The sequence below is a fragment of the Blennius ocellaris genome, assembly GCF_963422515.1.
Source record: "Blennius ocellaris genome assembly, chromosome: 24".
Classification (NCBI taxonomy): domain Eukaryota; kingdom Metazoa; phylum Chordata; class Actinopteri; order Blenniiformes; family Blenniidae; genus Blennius; species Blennius ocellaris.
Genome location: NC_137673.1, coordinates 189,142 through 209,188, shown reverse-complemented (window position 1 = coordinate 209,188; position 20,047 = coordinate 189,142). Strand labels below are relative to the sequence as shown.

At 49.8% G+C, this 20,047-nt stretch overlaps 1 protein-coding gene across 1 annotated transcript in view; it reads left to right on the top strand.

The window, feature by feature from the left end:
• The window catches only part of LOC308147688 (plakophilin-4-like), a gene marked incomplete at its 3' end in the record, with an annotated part of 31,214 nt that extends 12,956 nt beyond the window's left edge, over positions 1 to 18,258 (top strand). Inside the window, exons 6-20 of the mRNA XM_080519984.1 lie at positions 1,502 to 1,657; positions 2,213 to 2,390; positions 5,098 to 5,230; positions 9,338 to 9,551; positions 9,934 to 10,117; positions 10,643 to 10,760; positions 11,755 to 11,949; positions 12,043 to 12,216; positions 12,453 to 12,603; positions 13,183 to 13,375; positions 14,405 to 14,489; positions 15,037 to 15,154; positions 16,762 to 16,893; positions 17,328 to 17,401; positions 17,995 to 18,258. Coding sequence (XP_080376110.1) covers positions 1,502 to 1,657; positions 2,213 to 2,390; positions 5,098 to 5,230; positions 9,338 to 9,551; positions 9,934 to 10,117; positions 10,643 to 10,760; positions 11,755 to 11,949; positions 12,043 to 12,216; positions 12,453 to 12,603; positions 13,183 to 13,375; positions 14,405 to 14,489; positions 15,037 to 15,154; positions 16,762 to 16,893; positions 17,328 to 17,401; positions 17,995 to 18,258 — 2,369 coding nt within the window. The remainder of the gene's footprint in view (positions 1 to 1,501; positions 1,658 to 2,212; positions 2,391 to 5,097; positions 5,231 to 9,337; positions 9,552 to 9,933; positions 10,118 to 10,642; positions 10,761 to 11,754; positions 11,950 to 12,042; positions 12,217 to 12,452; positions 12,604 to 13,182; positions 13,376 to 14,404; positions 14,490 to 15,036; positions 15,155 to 16,761; positions 16,894 to 17,327; positions 17,402 to 17,994) is intronic.
• Positions 18,259 to 20,047: the final 1,789 nt, after the last annotated feature.

The window sequence follows — 20,047 nt, the reverse complement described above, 5'->3', positions numbered from 1 at the left end:
GCCCCATGAGCCCCCTGCCCCCCTGCCCCATGACCCCACAACCCCTTGGCCCCATGAAGCCACAACCCCATGACCCCACAACCCCACGACTCCACGACTCGAAACCCTTCGGCCCCATGACGCCACAACCCCTTGGCCCCATGACGCCACAACCCCATGACCCCACGACTCCACGACTCCACGACTCGAAACCCCTTGGCCCCATGACCCCACAACCCCACAACTCAACAACCCCTCTGCCCCATGACCCCACAACCCCACAACTCAACAACCCCTCTGCCCCATGACCCCACAATCCCACAATCCCACAACCCCACGAACCCACGACCCGACAACCCCTCGACCCCACAAGCCCACGGCTACATGACTCGACAACCCCTCGGCCCCATGACCCCACAACCCCACAAGCCCCCTGCTACATGACTCGACAACCCCTCGACCCCACAATCCCACAACCCCACGACTCAACAACCCCTTGGCCCCATGACCCCACGAACCCATGACTCGACAACCCCTCGGCCCCATGACCCCACAACCCACCGACCCCACAAGCCCCTGGCTAATGACTCGACAATCCCTCGGCCCCACAAGCCCACGGCTACATGACTCGACAATCCCTCGGCCCCACGACCCCAAATTGAAGAACGTTTTGTCGATAAACTGGTAAAGGAGGCCTGATAGTAAAGTCTGGTTTTACTGCACAGCTTCCTCTGAGCTCATGTGAGCTGCATTGCTGCCGGAGGGCTTACGGTCGAAATGGTGTTGATGCTGCAGCGACACAGATTCACTCCTCCATCCTGACCTAAGCTCCACCCACTGACCCATATAGGGGTGTTCCCATCTCAAAGCCCTGTGGAGCTCCAGCACGTGATTATCAGCTGATGGAGCTGGAACGTTTCCTTATGCCGCTCTTTTCCTTTCTACAAGCTCCATCAACCGTGTGTGTGTGTGTGTGTGTGTGTGTGTGTGTGTGTGTGTGTGTGTGTGTGTGTGTGTGTGTGTGTGTGTGTGTGTGTGTGTGTGTGCGTGTGCGTGTGCGTGTGCGTGTGCGTGTGCGTGTGCGTGTGCGTGCGTGCGTGCGTGCGTGCGTGCGCGTGCTAAGTGGCCTGATCTGTCTCCTCAGTCCTGACTCCCAAGAATCCTGCTCATCCATAATCCCAGATTACAGGAGTAGATGAGCAGCAGATTAGGTTGTTAGTTTATCTGGTGAGCAGCCAGAACCTGACATCTTCTCACTGAAAGCGCTTTAAAAAAATGAAACTCATCCACTTCCTGTTTGGAGCAAAACAAACAAACAGAAACAGAAAACGACATCAGAATGTTGTTGAACAGTAAAGGTTCCAATAATAATAATACCGTTAAAACTCCTAGTGAATTAATCAACTGATCAACTGCTGATGTGTTGACAGTGGGTCAATAAATCGGATGGATGGATGGACAGACACTTTATTTCAAGGTGTTTGAGTGTGAACTATAATGACGGTAAGTTTGATTGTTCCAGGTCTACACAGCTCGTACGCAGGTCACGGAGGTCAGGTGGACCCTGAGCTGAGAGCAGCCTTGTCTCCAGACTGTCACATGACACCAGTGTTCCACAGCCCCATGTACCACAGCCCCACCCACGATCCCCAGGGCTCCCTCTACAGGACCAACACAGGTACTGCACCTCCACCAGGATGATAGAGTGATTGATTCAGCTGTGATCAGAGCAGTGAACAAGGTCACTTTATCTTCATGATGCTTCAATATTCATTTCACTTAAAAAGACTGAAACCTGAACATCTGGCTTGAATATCTGTGCTGCTAAAACTGTGACAGGAGTTGTGACAGCAGTATATGAGGAACATTTACCTGAGGAGACATTTTCAATCGTAACACCAGGGGTCTGGAGGGCCGCAGCCCTGCATGTTCTCCACGTCTCCCTGCTTCAACACCGCTCATTCCCCTCTGTTTCCACATTATGCCCTCCTTCCCTGAGGTGGAAGTTAATTAGGCAGAAATCCTTCATCTGTTCAGTACTTTGTTAATTGAGTCTTTCCAAGATGGTTTGAAGCTGAAAGCTTGGAGGAGGTTGATCCTGAAGGATCTCAAGAAACGTTTGACTTTGCTTTAGTTAAGGTTTCAATGTTGTGAGCCTTTAAGGCTCCTCTGAAACACTTGGTAGGAAGGTCTTAACCCGTCTGACTTTGAATTCATGTGTTCATTCTCTGAGGGATGGCAACCCTCCCGAGGACCACAAGCCATTGCGGCACACTGCCGTACCAAAGAAGCAACTACGGACTGAGCTCCTCCGCCGTGTACGTGGACTCATTCTCCCACCGCCATTCGGGTCTGGTGGAGCGAGCCATCAGTCCAACGCCATCCATTGAGAGCATCCACAAGGACCCCAGGTTGGTTCATCTGGTTCATCTGGTTCATCTGGTTCATCTGGTTTATCTGGTTAATCCGCTTCATCTGGCTCATCTGGTTCATCTGATTCATCCGGTTAATCCGGTTCATCTGGTTCATCTGGTTCATCCGGTTCATCTGGTTCATCTGGTTCATCCGCTTCATCTGGCTCATCTGGTTCATCTGATTCATCTGGTTAATCCGGTTCATCCAGTTCATCTGGTTCATCTGGTTCATCCGCTTCATCTGATTCATCTGGTTAATCCGGTTCATCCAGTTCATCTGGTTCATCTGGTTCATCCGCTTCATCTGATTCATCTAGTTAATCCGGTTCATCCAGTTCATCTGGTTCATCCGCTTCATCTGATTCATCTAGTTAATCCGGTTCATCCAGTTCATCTGGTTCATCCGCTTCATCTGATTCATCTAGTTAATCCGGTTCATCTGGTTCATCTGGTTCATCTGATTCATCTAGTTAATCCAGTTCATCCAGTTCATCTGGTTCATCCGCTTCATCTGATTCATCTAGTTAATCCGGTTCATCCAGTTCATCTGGTTCATCCGCTTCATCTGCTTCATCTGGTTTATACGGTTCATCGGGTTCATCTGGTTTATCTGGTTAATCCGCTTCATCCAGTTCATCTGGTTCATCCAGTTCATCTGGTTCATCCGCTTCATCCGCTTCATCTGATTCATCTGGTTAATCCGGTTCATCCAGTTCATCTGGTTCATCCACTTCATCTGCTTCATCTGGTTTATACGGTTCATCTGGTTTATCTGGTTCATCTGGTTCATCCGCTTCATCTGCTTCATCTGGTTTATACGGTTCATCTGGTTCATCTGGTTCATCTGGTTTATCTGGTTCATCCGCTTCATCTGCTTCATACGGTTCATCTGGTTCATCCGCTTCATCTGCTTCATCTGGTTTATACGGTTCATCTGATTCATCTGGTTCATCTGGTTAATCCGGTTAATCCGGTTCATCCACTTCATCTGGCTCATTTGGTTCATCTGGTTCATCCGCTTCATCTGGTTTATACGGTTCATCTGATCCATCTGGTTCATCTGGTTAATCCAGTTCATCTGGTTCATCTGGTTCATCCGCTTCATCTGCTTCATCTGGTTTATACGGTTCATCTGGTTCACCCGGTTCATATAGTTCATCTGGTTCGCCTGGTTCATATGGTTCACCTGGTTCATCTGGTTAACCTGGTTCATATGGTTCATCTGGTTCAACTGGTTCATCTGGTTCACCTGGTGCATCTGGTTCACCTGGTTCATCTGGTTCACCCGGTTCATATGGTTCACCCGGTTCATCTGGTTCATCTGGTTTATACGGTTCATCTGGTTCATCTGGTTCATATGGTTTATACGGTTCATCTGGTTCATCTGGTTCATCTGGTTTATACGGTTCATATGGTTCATATGGTTCATCTGGTTCATATGGTTCATCTGCTTCATCTGCTTCATATGGTTTATACGGTTCATCTGGTTCATCTGGTTTATCTGGTTTATACGGTTCATCTGGTTCATATGGTTCATCTGGTTCATCTGGTTCACCTGGTTCATCTAGTTAGGTTCTTAGGGAGTACAGTATGTAATCAGGAAAAAAACCCACCATAGAACAAAGCACACGTGGGATTTTTGGGGGAAGGGGGGTTTCAGCCAGCCATTGGGGGAAGTGGGGGGGCGCACAGCTCATCTTCTCCAGCTGCCTCTGCTTGTGAGGAGTGGGGGGGGGGGGGGGGCAGAGGCAGTGAAGTAGTACTGTTGCTTATCTCTGCACAGTCAGTCTGGCGTCTGATGTCGTGTGACGACCTTGGATGGTTCTGGTCAGAAACAAGTTTCCAGTGGGGTGGGTGTGAGACGATATCAGGGAAAGGGTGCCTCTGTTTTACCATCAACATCCAAGAGAACCAACCTTCAGCTTCTGGTTGTCTGGGTGCATTCCAATGTAGATACCATTTGTTTTCAGTCAAGGCGACTTCAACTTTCTCTCGTCTTTCAGTGTCTCTGGTCTTCATGCTGCTCTACATCGGTGACCATTTTTTAGCGTTCCTGCCGAGCTCTGCAATTCTTCAAGTTGGATTCAGTTCCATGTAAACATTAAAAAGTCACAGCCTGTGTACTCTGGACTTCATTTATCACGAGTCTGAGCATTCAAAGCCCTGCACAGTCCCTGAGTGATGCCTGGCAGCCTTCCCAATGCAGCTGCCAGCGTCTTGTCAACTTTCCCACAGATCACAAAACCAGCGGCTCTAATCGGCAACATACCTGCTATCATGAATCCAATTGTGTAGAGGGCTTCCTCGTCCTCAATGGAAAGAATTGACAGGTGTACGAACCTCCACTTCTCGGAAGTCCAATGTTTACCCAGCAGCTAAAGTTCTGTGAGGACGTGTGGCCTCTCCCTTGTTCAATCGCCTTGTCGTAAACATTTGGTCAGTTGCATTGAGGGACCAGCTCAATTCCAGGTTCCAGCTGAGAATTAAAACTAAACTGTTACTGTATGCCAATTTTGTACTATTACAATAATTAGATTACTGTCAGTGGCCATTATAGAGCATCTTCCTGCTCTAACATCAGATTATAGAGCACCTTCCTCCTCTAACACCAGATTATGGAGCATCTTCCTGCTCTAACATCAGATTATAGAGCATCTCCTCCTCCAACACCAGATTCTAGAGCTGACCTTTGTCTTGTCCTCAGAGAGTTTGCGTGGCGTGACCCTGAGCTGCCGGAGGTCATCCACATGCTGCAGCATCACTTCCCGTCCGTTCAGGCCAATGCCGCCGCCTACCTGCAGCACCTGTGCTACGGAGACAACCGGGTGAAGCTGGAGGTGAGGGGTGTCTGGAGGGACAACAGGACCAGACCACACCACTGACTGTCACCATGACGACACTCTCCTGTGTCAGACAATAGGTTTCTCAGCAATGTCACTGAGAACAATTGACAGGATGTTTTCCAGAGTGATGTTCTGGAGGTGTCAGTTTCCTGAGTTAATGAAGCTGCTTGTTTCTGTCATCATGTAGAAGTGAAGCGACAGAACCAGGGTTGGGATGAAACAGTCTGTCAGTCGTCGTCAGGGTTTGATCACCGTTACTGCTTTAGGACACGCAGCCAGAGTGAAACATGTTGCTCTGTCTTTGGTGAGGAGCTGGAGGAACGTTGTCATTTGTTAATGTTGGTCACCGCGATGAGGAGTTGGTTCATGAAGAGTTAGTCCAGGAGTAGACAGTCCAGGAGTAGACAGTCCATGACGAGTTGGTCCAGGAGTAGACAGTCCACGAGGAGTTAGTCCAGGAGTAGACAGTCCATGAGGAGTTAGTCCAGGAGTAGACAGTCCATGACGAGTTGGTCCAGGAGAAGACCGTCCATGAGGAGTTAGTCCAGGAGTAGACAGTCCATGATGAGTTAGTCCAGGAGAAGACAGTCCACGAGGAGTTAGTCCAGGAGTAGACAGTCCATGAAGAGTTAGTCCAGGAGTAGACAGTCCAGGAGTAGACAGTCCATGACGAGTTGGTCCAGGAGTAGACAGTCCACGAGGAGTTAGTCCAGGAGTAGACAGTCCATGAGGAGTTAGTCCAGGAGTAGACAGTCCATGACGAGTTGGTCCAGGAGAAGACCGTCCATGAGGAGTTAGTCCAGGAGTAGACAGTCCATGATGAGTTAGTCCAGGAGAAGACAGTCCACGAGGAGTTAGTCCAGGAGTAGACAGTCCATGAAGAGTTGGTCCAGGAGAAGACCGTCCACGAGGAGTTAGTCCAGGAGTAGACAGTCCATGATGAGTTAGTCCAGGAGAAGACAGTCCACGAGGAGTTAGTCCAGGAGTAGACAGTCCATGACGAGTTGGTCCAGGAGAAGACCGTCCACGAGGAGTTAGTCCAGGAGTAGACAGTCCATGATGAGTTAGTCCAGGAGATGACAGTCCACCAGGAGTTAGTCCAGGAGTAGACAGTCCATGAGGAGTTAGTCCAGGAGAAGACCGTCCACGTGGAGTTAGTCCAGGAGTAGACAGTCCACGAGGAGTTAGTCCAGGAGTAGACAGTCCACGTGGAGTTAGTCCAGGAGTAGACAGTCCACGAGGAGTTAGTCCAGGAGTAGACAGTCCATGACGAGTTGGTCCAGGAGAAGACCGTCCACGAGGAGTTAGTCCAGGAGTAGAAAGTCCATGATGAGTTAGTCCAGGAGAAGACAGTCCACGAGGAGTTAGTCCAGGAGTAGACAGTCCATGACGAGTTGGTCCAGGAGAAGACCGTCCACGAGGAGTTAGTCCAGGAGTAGACCGTCCATGATGAGTTAGTCCAGGAGATGACAGTCCACCAGGAGTTAGTCCAGGAGCAGACAGTCCATGAGGAGTTAGTCCAGGAGTAGACAGTCCATGACGAGTTAGTCCAGGAGAAGACAGTCCACGAGGAGTTAGTCCAGGAGTAGACAGTCCACGAGGAGTTAGTCCAGGAGAAGACAGTCCACGAGGAGTTAGTCCAGGAGAAGACAGTCCATGAAGAGTTAGTCCAGGAGAAGACGGTTCATGAGGAGTTAGTCCAGGAGTAGACAGTCTGTGAGGAGTTAGTCCAGGAGTAGACAGTCCACGTGGAGTTAGTCCAGGAGTAGACAGTCCGTGAGGAGTTAGTCCAGGAGTAGACCGTCCACGAGGAGTTAGTCCAGGAGTAGACACATGGAGACGACAGTCCACGGGGAGTTAGTCCAGGAGTAGACAGTCCGTGAGGAGTTAGTCCAGGAGTAGACAGTCCACAAGGAGTTAGTCCAGGAGTAGACACATGGAGACGACAGTCCACGGGGAGTTAGTCCAGGAGTAGACAGTCCGTGAGGAGTTAGTCCAGGAGTAGACAGTCCACAAGGAGTTAGTCCAGGAGTAGACACATGGAGACGACAGTCCATGGGGTGTTAGTCCAGGAGTAGACAGTCCGTGAGGAGTTAGTCCAGGAGTAGACAGTACACGAGGAGTTAGTCCAGGAGTAGACACATGGAGACGACAGTCCACGGGGAGTTAGTCCAGGAGTAGACAGTCCGTGAGGAGTTAGTCCAGGAGTGGACAGTCCACAAGGAGTTAGTCCAGGAGTAGACACATGGAGACGACAGTCCATGGGGTGTTAGTCCAGGAGTAGACAGTCCGTGAGGAGTTAGTCCAGGAATAGACAGTCCACGAGGAGTTAGTCCAGGAGTAGACACATGGAGACGACAGTCCACGGGGAGTTAGTCCAGGAGTAGACAGTCCGTGAGGAGTTAGTCCAGGAGTAGACACATGGAGACGACAGTCCACGGGGTGTTAGTCCAGGAGTAGACAGTCCACGTGGAGTTAGTCCAGGAGTAGACAGTCCGTGAGGAGTTAGTCCAGGAGTAGACACATGGAGACGACAGTCCACGGGGTGTTAGTCCAGGAGTAGACAGTCCACGTGGAGTTAGTCCAGGAGTAGACAGTCCGTGAGGAGTTAGTCCAGGAGTAGACACATGGAGACGACAGTCCACGGGTGTTAGTCCAGGAGTAGACAGTCCGTGAGGAGTTAGTCCAGGAGTAGACAGTCCACGAGGAGTTAGTCCAGGAGTAGACACATGGAGACGACAGTCCACGGGGAGTTAGTCCAGGAGTAGACAGTCCGTGAGGAGTTAGTCCAGGAGTAGACAGTCCACAAGGAGTTAGTCCAGAAGTAGACACATGGAGACGACAGTCCACGGGGTGTTAGTCCAGGAGTAGACAGTCCGTGAGGAGTTAGTCCAGGAGTAGACAGTCCACGAGGAGTTAGTCCAGGAGTAGACACATGGAGACGACAGTCCACAGGGAGTTAGTCCAGGAGTAGACAGTCCGTGAGGAGTTAGTCCATGAGTAGACAGTCCACAAGGAGTTAGTCCAGGAGTAGACACATGGAGACGACAGTCCACGGGGTGTTAGTCCAGGAGTAGACAGTCCGTGAGGAGTTAGTCCATGAGTAGACAGTCCACAAGGAGTTAGTCCAGGAGTAGACACATGGAGACGACAGTCCACGGGGTGTTAGTCCAGGAGTAGACAGTCCACGAGGAGTTAGTCCAGGAGTAGACACATGGAGACGACAGTCCACGGGGAGTTAGTCCAGGAGTAGACAGTCCGTGAGGAGTTAGTCCAGGAGTAGACAGTCCACAAGGAGTTAGTCCAGGAGTAGACGCATGGAGACGACAGTCCACGGGGTGTTAGTCCAGGAGTAGACAGTCCGTGAGGAGTTAGTCCAGGAGTAGACAGCCCACAAGGAGTTAGTCCAGGAGTAGACAGTCCACGGGGAGTTAGTCCAGGAGTAGACAGTCCGTGAGGAGTTAGTCCAGGAGTAGACAGTCCACGGGTGTTAGTCCAGGAGTAGACAGTCCACGTGGAGTTAGTCCAGGAGTAGACAGTCCGTGAGGAGTTAGTCCAGGAGTAGACACATGGAGACAACAGTCCACAGGTGTTAGTCCAGGAGTAGACAGTCCGTGAGGAGTTAGTCCAGGAGTAGACAGTCCACGAGGAGTTAGTCCAGGAGTAGACACATGGAGACGACAGTCCACGGGGAGTTAGTCCAGGAGTAGACAGTCCGTGAGGAGTTAGTCCAGGAGTAGACAGTCCACAAGGAGTTAGTCCAGGAGTAGACAGTCCACGGGGAGTTAGTCCAGGAGTAGACAGTCCGTGAGGAGTGAGTCCAGGAGTAGACAGTCCACGAGGAGTTAGTCCAGGAGTAGACACATGGAGACGACAGTCCACGGGGTGTTAGTCCAGGAGTAGACAGTCCGTGAGGAGTTAGTCCAGGAGTAGACAGTCCACAAGGAGTTAGTCCAGGAGTAGACACATGGAGACGACAGTCCACGGGGAGTTAGTCCAGGAGTAGACAGTCCGTGAGGAGTTAGTCCAGGAGTAGACACATGGAGACGACAGTCCACGGGGAGTTAGTTCCTGGGCCTCACACTGTGTCTTGGTGTCCAGGTGAGTCACCTGGGAGGGATCCAGCACCTGGTGGATCTGCTGGACCACAAGGTGTCAGAGGTCCAGAAGAGTTCCTGTGGAGCCCTGAGGAACCTAGTCTACGGCAAAGCCACTGATAACAACAAGGTGGCGCTGAGGAACTGCGGTGGCGTGCCGGCTTTGCTCCGCCTCCTCCGCAAGACCACCGACAATGATGTCCGGGAACTCGTCACTGGTTGGTTGTGTCTGCTGCATTGTAATCCGACTAATCCTAGTAATCCTGTAATCTAGTAATCCTGTAATCCTGTAATCCTACTAGTCCTAGTAATCCCAGTAATCGTGTAATCCTTTTAATCATGTAATCCTACTAATCCTGTAATCCTAATTGAACTGTTCTGTAACAATGCTCTGTAACACAGTAGTTCAATTAGAGGCATGACTCTGCCATCGCCCATTCAATTATCTCCTTCCCTCACTTGGTTCACTTCAGGGAACGAATTATCTCCTTCCCTCACTTTATCAACTGCTACGTTGTCCCTGTACAGGCGTCCTGTGTTGGCTGATACGTTGTCCCTGTACAGGCGTCCTGTGTTGGCTGATACGTTGTCCCTGTACAGGCGTCCTGTGGAACCTGTCGTCCTGCGACGCGGTGAAGATGACCATCATCAGAGACGCTCTGAGCACGCTCACCAACACCGTGGTCATCCCTCACTCTGGCTGGAGCAGCTTGACACATCGAGATGAGCACAAGGTCAAGTTCCAGTCGTCACTTCTGCTGCGCAACACCACCGGCTGTCTCAGGTGAGTCACCTGTACACCACCTGTATAACACCACCTGAAAATCACCACCTATGTAATATATGTACACCAGCTGTATCACAACAGTTACGTCATATTAACACAGAAACTGTCTCAATACTTACAACCGGTTATCATAGAATAATCACACCCACACACACACACACACACACACACTCTGATGTAGTGATGCATTGTGGGAGTGTCTCCTCTTGTCAGCGCTGCATTCGCAGCGGAAGCATCCTATTGGACGACGGCTCCTCCTTTACTGTATCCAGGCAGGTTTGTAGCCCCCATGTGGTGAAATCCAGGTACTGCAGTCCAAACTCATGCTCATTCTCTGTGTGTGTGTGTGTGTGTGTGTGTGTGTGTGTGTGTGTGTGTGTGTGTGTGTGTGTGTGTGTGTGTGTGTGTGTGTGTGTGTGTGTGTGTGTGTGTGTGTGTGTGTGTGTGTGTGTGTGTGTGTGTGTGTGTGTGTGTGTGTGTGTGTGTGTGTGTGTGTGTGTGTGTGTGTGTGTGTGTGTGTAGGAACCTGAGCTCAGCGGGAGAGGAGGCGAGGAGTCAGCTGCGATGTTGTGAAGGTCTGGTGGACTCGCTGCTCCACGTCCTCCGGGCCTGCGTCAACACCGCCGACTACGACAGCAAGGTACGACCAAGTACTATCAGTAGTACTACTGACATGAAATGTACTACTGACATGAGGCGTACTACTGACATAAGTCTGACAATCATGCCAGTAGTACTCCTCACCTCTGCAGCCTCCACCCTGCAGGAGGATCATGTAGGGTATAGGAGCCTCCACCCTGCAGGGGGATGATCCAGAGGAAGATTAGAAGTTTCCTCATCTTCAATCACACTGGTCACTGTGTTTTGTTTTCTCTCCTTCTCAAACTGTTAGGTGGAGGCAGAGCTACTGTCTGATAAACTCCTCCTGCAGGTGGCGTGACTGTTGATAAACTCTGCCTGGAAGTGGAGCTACTGTCTGATAGACTCCGCCTGGAGGTGGAGCTACTGTCTGATAGACTCCGCCTGGAGGTGGAGCTACTATCTGATAGACTCCGCCTGGAGGTGGAGCTACTATCTGATATACTCCGCCTGGAGGTGGAGCTACTGTCTGATAGACTACGCCTGGAGGTGGAGCTACTATCTGATAGACTCCGCCTGGAGGTGGAGCTACTATCTGATAGACTCCGCCTGGAGGTGGAGCTACTATCTGATATACTCCGCCTGGAGGTGGAGCTACTGTCTGATAGACTACGCCTGGAGGTGGAGCTACTATCTGATAGACTCCGCCTGGAGGTGGAGCTACTATCTGATAGACTCCGCCTGGAGGTGGAGCTACTATCTGATATACTCCGCCTGGAGGTGGAGCTACTATCTGATATACTCCGCCTGGAGGTGGAGCTACTGTCTGATAGACTCCGCCTGGAGGTGGAGCTACTATCTGATAGACTCCGCCTGGAGGTGGAGCTACTGTCTGATAGACTCCGCCTGGAGGTGGAGCTACTATCTGATAGACTCCGCCTGGAGGTGGAGCGACTGTACACTCTTGTAGTCTGTTCTCCCCGTGGCGTCTCTGACATCACTGTGGTCTGTTGTCTGTGACATCACTGTGGTCCGTCCCCCGTGGCGTTGGGCAGATCGTGGAGAACAGCGTATGCACCTTGAGGAACCTGTCGTACCGGCTGGAGGTGGAGATGCCCTCCTCCCGTCTCCTTGGCAACCAGGAACTAGACACCCTGCTGGGCTTCTCGTCGCCGGGCAAGGAGCTGGACTACTTGTGCTGGGGCAAGAGGAGGCGGGTCCGGAAGAGAGGGGGCTGGCCTGATGGCAAGGTACTGAGGGGGGGGATGGGTCCTGGAGGGTTTTACCCTACCCCACCAATCTATAGTTATGTACATGATGGTGTGTGTGTGTCTGTCTGTCAGTGGGATGGTGGGGGTCCGGTCCCAGGGCTGTCCCAGTCCCTCCGGGGGGCGGAGCTTCTGTGGCACCCCATGGTAGTGAAGCCGTACCTTAACCTGCTGGCTGAGAGCTCCAACCCCGCGACACTAGAGGGCGCCGCAGGCTCACTGCAGAACCTCTCCGCTGGAAACTGGAAGGTAGGATGGACTGCTGGGTGACAGGGTCCGGAGGGAGTGGACGCCAGGAGGTACGCCTGCAACTGAAGGCGTTCGTGTGTGTGTGTGTGTGTGTGTGTGTGTGTGTGTGTGTGTGTGTGTGTGTGTGTGTGTGTGTGTGTGTGTGTGTGTGTGTGTGTGTGTGTGTGTGTGTGTGTGTGTGTGTGTGTGTGTGTGTGTGTGTGTGTGTGTGTGTGTGTGTGTGTGTGTGTGTGTAGTTCTCAGCCTACACCCGGGCAGCAGTAAGGAAGGAGAAAGGTCTCCCCATCCTGGTGGAGCTGCTCAGGATGGACAACGACCGGGTCGTCTGCTCCGTCGCCACGGCGCTGAGGAACATGGCTCTGGACAGCCGCAACAAGGAGCTCATAGGTACACACACACACTTCATTTTATATATATATATATATATATATATATATATATATATATATATATATATATACCCCCTCAAAGTAAATCAAATAAATAAAGACAGTAGTGTCAGTGTATCCGCTCTACACACCTTTGTTACCAGTACGATAAAGAAAAGTACCATTTCACAAAAAAATCAAAGGGTCAATTTTCTCTAACCAATCACCATCATTTGAGGATGGGCGGGTCATTTTACAAGAGCTCTGATTGGTCAGGAGGCAGAGCTTTACACTCACTGAGAAAACCAGAGTTAATCCTGAAGTTACCTGGATTGGACAAAACCAGAGTTAATCCTGAAGTTATCTGGATTAGAGAAAAACCAGAGTTAATCCTGAAGTTACCTGGATTAGACAAAACCAGACTTTATCCTGAAGTTACCTGGATTAGACAAAACCAGACTTTATCCTGAAGTTACCTAGATTAGACAAAACCAGGCTTTATCCTGAAGTTCCCTGGATTAGAGAGAAACCAGCATGGTGGTACAGACCTCAGGTGATGCAGCAGTAAAGAAAGTGGGCGTGGCCTGCATCCTTACAGGAAAGTACGCCATGCGGGACCTGGTGACCCGGCTGCCCGGCGCCAGTCCCTCCGTTCTGTCGGACGACACGGTGGCGTCGGTCTGCTGCACCCTGCATGAGGTCACCAGCCGCAACATGGACAACGCCAAGGCCCTGGCCGACTGCGGTGGCATCCAGAAGCTAGTGGACATCAGCAAGGGACGGGGCAAGGGGTAAGGCAAGTAGGGCTTGGGTAAGGCCAGTAGGACCTGGGGCAGGGAAAGGACCAGTAGAGTAAGGACCAGTAGGACCTGGGTAAAGCCAGTAGGGTAAGAACCAGGGACAGGGTAAGGACCAGTAGGACCAAGGACAGGGCAGGGCCAGTAGGACCCTACTGGTTCTACTTGTTCCAGCTTGTTTCCCTAGTTTTTCCTGGTTGACCCTGGTTGTTGTCCCTAGTCATTGCTGCTTGTCCCTGGGAGTTCCTGGTTGTTGTCCCTGGTTTATGCTGTTTGTCCCTAATTCTTGTCTCTGGTTGTTGTCCCTGGTAGTTCCTCGATGTTGTCCCTGGTAATTCCTAGTTGTTCTCCCTGGTTGTCCCGAGTAGTTCCTGGTTGTTTTCCATGGTTATTCCTAATTGTTCTCCCTGGTTCTCCCTGGTAGTACCTGATTTTCCCTGCTTGCCATTAGTAGTTCTTAATTGTTGTCCCTGGTTGTCTTTAGTAGTTCCTGGTTGTTGTACCTGGAACTTTCTGGTTGTTGTCCATGGTTGTTGTCCCTGGTAGTACCATCACTCCATGTGTCCCTAGTAGTCCCTAGTAGTTCCATCACTCCTCTATGTGTCCCTGGTAGTCCCTGGTAGTCCCTAGTAGTTCCATCACTTCTCCATGTGTCCCTGGTTGTCCCTGGTAGTTCCATCACTCCTCTATTTGTCCCTGGTAGTCCCTGGTTGTCTCTGATTGTCCCTGGTAGTTGTCCCTAGTAGTTCCTGGTTGTTGTCCCTGGTAGTCCCTGGTAGTTCCATCACTCCTCCATTTGTCCCTGGTAGTCCCTGGTTGTCTCTGATTGTCCCTGGTAGTTGTCCCTAGTAGTTCCTGGTTGTTGTCCCTGGTAGTCCCTGGTAGTTCCATCACTCCTCCATTTGTCCCTGGTAGTCCCTGGTTGTCTCTGATTGTCCCTGGTAGTTGTCCCTAGTAGTTCCTGGTTGTTGTCCCTGGTAGTCCCTGGTAGTTCCATCACTCCTCCATGTCTTCCTGGTCCAGGTTCTCCATGAAGGTGGTGAAGGCAGCAGCTCAGGTGTTGAACACACTGTGGCATTACAGGGAGCTGAGGAGTGTCTACAAGCAGGTACACACACACACACACACACACACACACACACACACACACACACACACACACACACACACACACACACACACACACACACACACATTCATTCTTTCACGTTATGTGACCGAAATTGAACTTTGGTAGAAAAACTGCTTACATGAAGGTATGAAGCAGGATCAATACTCCTGTTCCTATCAAATGTTAATGTATCAAATATTATTATGATATTATATAAATCTTATATTTTATGTTTACATCAATGTTCGACTTGGTGATTCACTGAACTGTCAGAGGATGGAGGTTTTATGTCTGCATGTAAAAACTCAAAGCCTCTTTGACCGTGTGCAGTGGTTTTGGTGGAGTTTAGAGGAAATACAAAGGTCTGACCTGAACATGACGTGTTTCACTGCTTCTTCATGAGAACAACTGATATCAACTCAAGTATTACATATAATAAACACATTATTAGGATTCTGACTACTACTACTACACAGTCACGTCCAGTGGAAACAGGAATGAGTCATGCAGAAGTGCTGATGGAGGTGATTTTGCTCCTAAACAGGATGGATGGAACTACACCCACTTCATCACCCCCGTCTCCACCCTGGAGCGAGACCGTTACCGCTCACAGCCCACCCTGCCCACCAGCCCGCTGCAGAGGTCCCCCGTCGTCCAATCAGGTGAGGGGGTGGTCTGTCCAACTGTGGTCAGTCCAGCTGTGGTCAGTCCAGCTGTGGTGTGTCCCACCATGGTCAGTCCAGCTGTGGTCAGTCCAGCTGTGGTGTGTCCCACCATGGTCAGTCCAGCTGTGGTCAGTCCAGCTGTGGTCTGTCCCACTGTGGTCAGTCCAGCTGTGGTCAGTCCCACTGTGGTCTGTCCCACTGTGGTCAGTCCAGCTGTGGTCAGTCCCACTGTGGTCTGTCCCGCTGTGGTCAGTCCAGCGGTGGTCAGTCCAGCTGTGGTCAGTCCAGCTGTGGTCAGTCCAGCGGTGGTCAGTCCAGCTGTGGTCAGTCCCACTGTGGTCTGTCCCGCTGTGGTCAGTCCAGCGGTGGTCAGTCCAGCGGTGGTCAGTCCAGCTGTGGTCAGTCCCACTGTGGTCAGTCCAGCTGTGGTGTGTCCCACCATGGTCAGTCCAGCTGTGGTCAGTCCAGCTGTGGTCTGTCCCACTGTGGTCAGTCCAGCTGTGGTCAGTCCCACTATGGTCAGTCCAGCTGTGGTCAGTCCCACTGTGGTCTGTCCCACTGTGGTCAGTCCAGCGGTGGTCTGTCCCACTGTGGTCAGTCCCACTGTTGTCTGTCCAGCTGTGGTCTGTCCCACTGTGGTCTGTCCCACTGTGGTCAGTCCAGCTGTGGTCAGTCCCACTATGGTCAGTCCAGCTGTGGTCAGTCCCACTGTGGTCTGTCCCGCTGTGGTCAGTCCAGCGGTGGTCAGTCCAGCTGTGGTCAGTCCCACTGTGGTCAGTCCCACTATGGTCAGTCCAGCTGTGGTCAGTCCCACTGTGGTCTGTCCAGCTGTGGTCTGTCCCACTATGGTCAGTCCAGCTGTGGTCTGTCCCACTGTGGTCTGTCCCACTGTGGTCAGTCCAGCGGTGGTCAGTCCCACTGTGGTCTGTCCCACTGTGGTCTGTCCCACTATGGTCAGTCCAGCTGTGGTCTGTCCCACTGTGGTCTGTCCCACTGTGGTCAGTCCCACTATGGTCAGTCCCACTATGGTCAGTCCAGCTGTGGTCAGTCCCACTGTGGTCTGTCCAGCTGTGGTCTGTCCCACTGTGGTCTGTCCCACTGTGGTCAGTCCAGCTGTGGTCAGTCCCACTATGGTCAGTCCAGCTGTGGTCAGTCCAGCTGTGGTCAGTCCCACTGTGGTCTGTCCCGCTGTGGTCAGTCCAGCTGTGGTCAGTCCCACTATGGTCAGTCCCACTATGGTCAGTCCAGCTGTGGTCAGTCCCACTGTGGTCTGTCCAGCTGTGGTCTGTCCCACTGTGGTCTGTCCCACTGTGGTCAGTCCAGCGGTGGTCAGTCCCACTGTGGTCAGTCCAGCTGTGGTCAGTCCAGCTGTGGCCAGTCCAGCTGTGGTCAGTCCCACTATGGTCAGTCCCACTATGGTCAGTCCAGCTGTGGTCAGTCCCACTGTGGTCTGTCCAGCTGTGGTCTGTCCCACTGTGGTCTGTCCCACTGTGGTCAGTCCAGCGGTGGTCAGTCCCACTGTGGTCAGTCCAGCTGTGGTCAGTCCTGCTCCAACATTCCACATTGCTCCTCTGAGCCCCTGGTGTTCTGGTTGTGTCCTGCAGGGGGCAGCGCCACATCATCTCCGGCCATGTTGGGCTTCAGGAGACATAGTTCCAACTACCAGCGGGCGCAGTCGTCTCTGCAGCTGGACTCGTACTACGGAGACGACGCCTTCCTGAAGCACCACTTCACAGGTTTCTACTGTTTCTATTAATACATCCTGAACTTTCTACTGTTTCTATTAACACATCCTGAACTTTCTACTGTTTCTATTAATACATCCTGAACTTTCTACTGTTTCTATTAATACATCCTGAACTTTCTACTGTTTCTATTAATACATCCTGAACTTTCTACTGTTTCTATTAATACATCCTGAACTTTCTACTGTTTCTATTAATACATCCTGGACTTTCTACTGTTTCTATTAATACATCCTGAACTTTCTACTGTTTCTATTAATACATCCTGGACTTTCTACTGTTTCTATTAACACATCCTGAACTTTCTACTGTTTCTATTAATACATCCTGAACTTTCTACTGTTTCTATTAACACATCCTGAACTTTCTACTGTTTCTATTAACACATCCTGAACTTTCTACTGTTTCTGATTATTTCCCTTCAGGGTCTGAGAAGAAAACTCCATATTTCATCAGGACGTATTCGTCTCAGTCAGGAGAGGATCTGAGAAGGTCTCAGGTGAGAGGAGATATTGATCCTTCATCACCTGACTGATCCTTGATCACCTGACTGATCCTTGATCACCTGACTGATCCTTCATCACCTGACTGATCCTTGATCACCTGACTGATCCTTCATCACCTGACTGATCCTTGATCACCTGACTGATCCTTGATCACCTGACTGATCCTTCATCACCTGACTGATCCTTGATCACCTGACTGATCCTTCATCACCTGACTGATCCTTGATCACCTGACTGATCCTTCATCACCTGACTGATCCATGTGTCTTCACTTTCATTGTCCAGTGATTGTTTTTGGGAGTTTAAGTCTCAGTTCTTAGTGCTGAACTGGTTATAAAGTCAGTTTCTTGTGCATTATTATTGTTATTATTATTATGATTATTATTATTATTATTATTATTATTATTATTATTTAAATGTGTATTATTATTATTAATAATAATAATATTGTTGTTATTGTTGTTATGTTATTATTATTAATAATAATATCATTGTTATTGTTATTGTTGTTGTTATTATTCTTGTTGTTGCTGTGAGTCTTTCTGATTGTTGTTGATGTTGTTGTTGTTGCTGTTGTTGTCCCCAGCACCCGGAGCCGTTCTACGACGAGCCCGACATGAAGCCCTACAACAGCTACAGGATGTTCCTGTCTTCGCCTCAAGGCTTCGGCGAGGAGGCGTACGAGGACGAGGCCCTGCACCTCACCCCCCCCTCCCCCTCCCCCGAGGCCTACGCCAGCCAATCACTGCCCTTCAAGGCCAACACCAACTATGTGGACTTCTACTCCACCACCAGGAGGCCCTCCACCCGGGCCAGCAAGTTCAGTGGCTCCCCCGACTCCTGGGTGTAGCCGGGCTCCACCCGGGCTCCACCTGGGCTCCACTATCTTCTGTGTGTGTGTGTGTGTGTGTGTGTGTGTGTGTGTGTGTGTGTGTGTGTGTGTGTGTGTGTGTGTGTGTGTGTGTGTGTGTGTGTGTGTGTGTGTGTGTGTGTGTGTGTGTGTGTGTGTGTGTGTGTGTGTGTGTGTGTGTGTGTGTGTGTGTGTGTGTGTGTGTGTCAGTGTTTGTTGTTTCTCAGTTTTCCACTAAAGTCAGAAGGACAAAAGCATCAAAAAGTCCGATTTTGACTGAAGCTTCATTCAAACAACTAAAGTGTTGATGAAGTTTTTCTCTGTGAACAAAACGTGTTCAGTACACAGTATTGTAGTATTTTCCAGTTAACCTCTGGATGTTTGCAGCTGTAAACTCAAAAATGAACTTTGTTTCTTTACAAACTGCAGTTGAACAAAATCAAGTATTACCTGTAATATTACCTGTAGTATTACCTGTAATACTTGATTCAGAGTAATACCACAGAGTAATACCAGAGAACAATAACAGTGAGTATTACTAGTGAATAACACCACTGAGTGTTAGCAGTACTACGAGATAGTACTACCAGTATTACCAGAGAGTACTAGCAGTATAACAGTACCACCAGAGAGTACTAGCAGAGAGTACTAGCAGTATAACAGTACCACCAGAGAGTACTAGCAGAGAGTAACAGCAGCTCCACGGACTCTGTCTTTCTTCATGTGAGCAGGTTTGATGAACAGGAGTTATACTACCTGTAACTGTCATGTTGCCTAAAGTGCAGTATATCATCAAGTATGTGACAAACTATGTGAAATCTCTTTGTACAGATTGAAGCGTCCTGTTATATTGTTGTACTCAGTATGTAGAACTTTCTATGTGATGGTGTGAAGAAGAGTTTTCTATGATTTAGTGATTTCCTGAACCCAATCTCCCATCATGCATCTGTCTGTTCTGTCCACCATCAATGTTACCCAGGAAGTATTAATGTATAGGATTAAAGAGTATATCCTGAGGAGACGCCGCAGTGTGTGTGTGTAACATTTCAGGAGACATGGCATTAAATACACATTAAAAAAAACATTAAAACATATTAAATAGCTTAGATTATACTTTAGAATTTAAACTATAGAATTTAAAGTTTATACTTTAGAGTTTATACTGTAGAAAGTTTAGAGTGAAAAGTTTCTACGTTATAGTTTATACTTTATTTTAGAAAGTTTAGTTTAGAGCAGGGGTCTCCAACCCCGGTCCTCCAGGGCCACTTTCCTCCAGGTTTTACTCTCTCCCTGCTTCAGCAGACCTGGATCTAATGATGATGTCATCACCCTGCTTCAGCACACCTGAATCTAATGATGATGTCATCACCAAGGTTGTGAAAAAGCCCAATTACAGGCCTTCATTGCAATCAGGTGTGTTGAACTGGGAGGAGCTAAACCTGCAGGACAGGTGTCCTCCAGGACTGAGGGTAGAGACCCCTGGTTGAGAGTTCGTACTTTAGAGTTCAGTCTTTGATCCATTGAGAGAAATGTGTCCTGTTTCTCAGAAGTAAAGTCATCATCAAGGAAGCAGAAGAAGTTTTCATTTATCGTCTGATGATCAAACCAGAGCAGAAATAATCTATGATATGAATGTGACTTCCTGTGACTCCCATATGACTTCCTGTGATTCCCATGTGACTTCCTGTGACTCCCATGTGACTTCCTGGGATTCCCATGTGACTTCCTGTGACTCCCATATGACTTCCTGTGATTTCCATGTGACTTCCTGTGACTCCCATGTGACTTC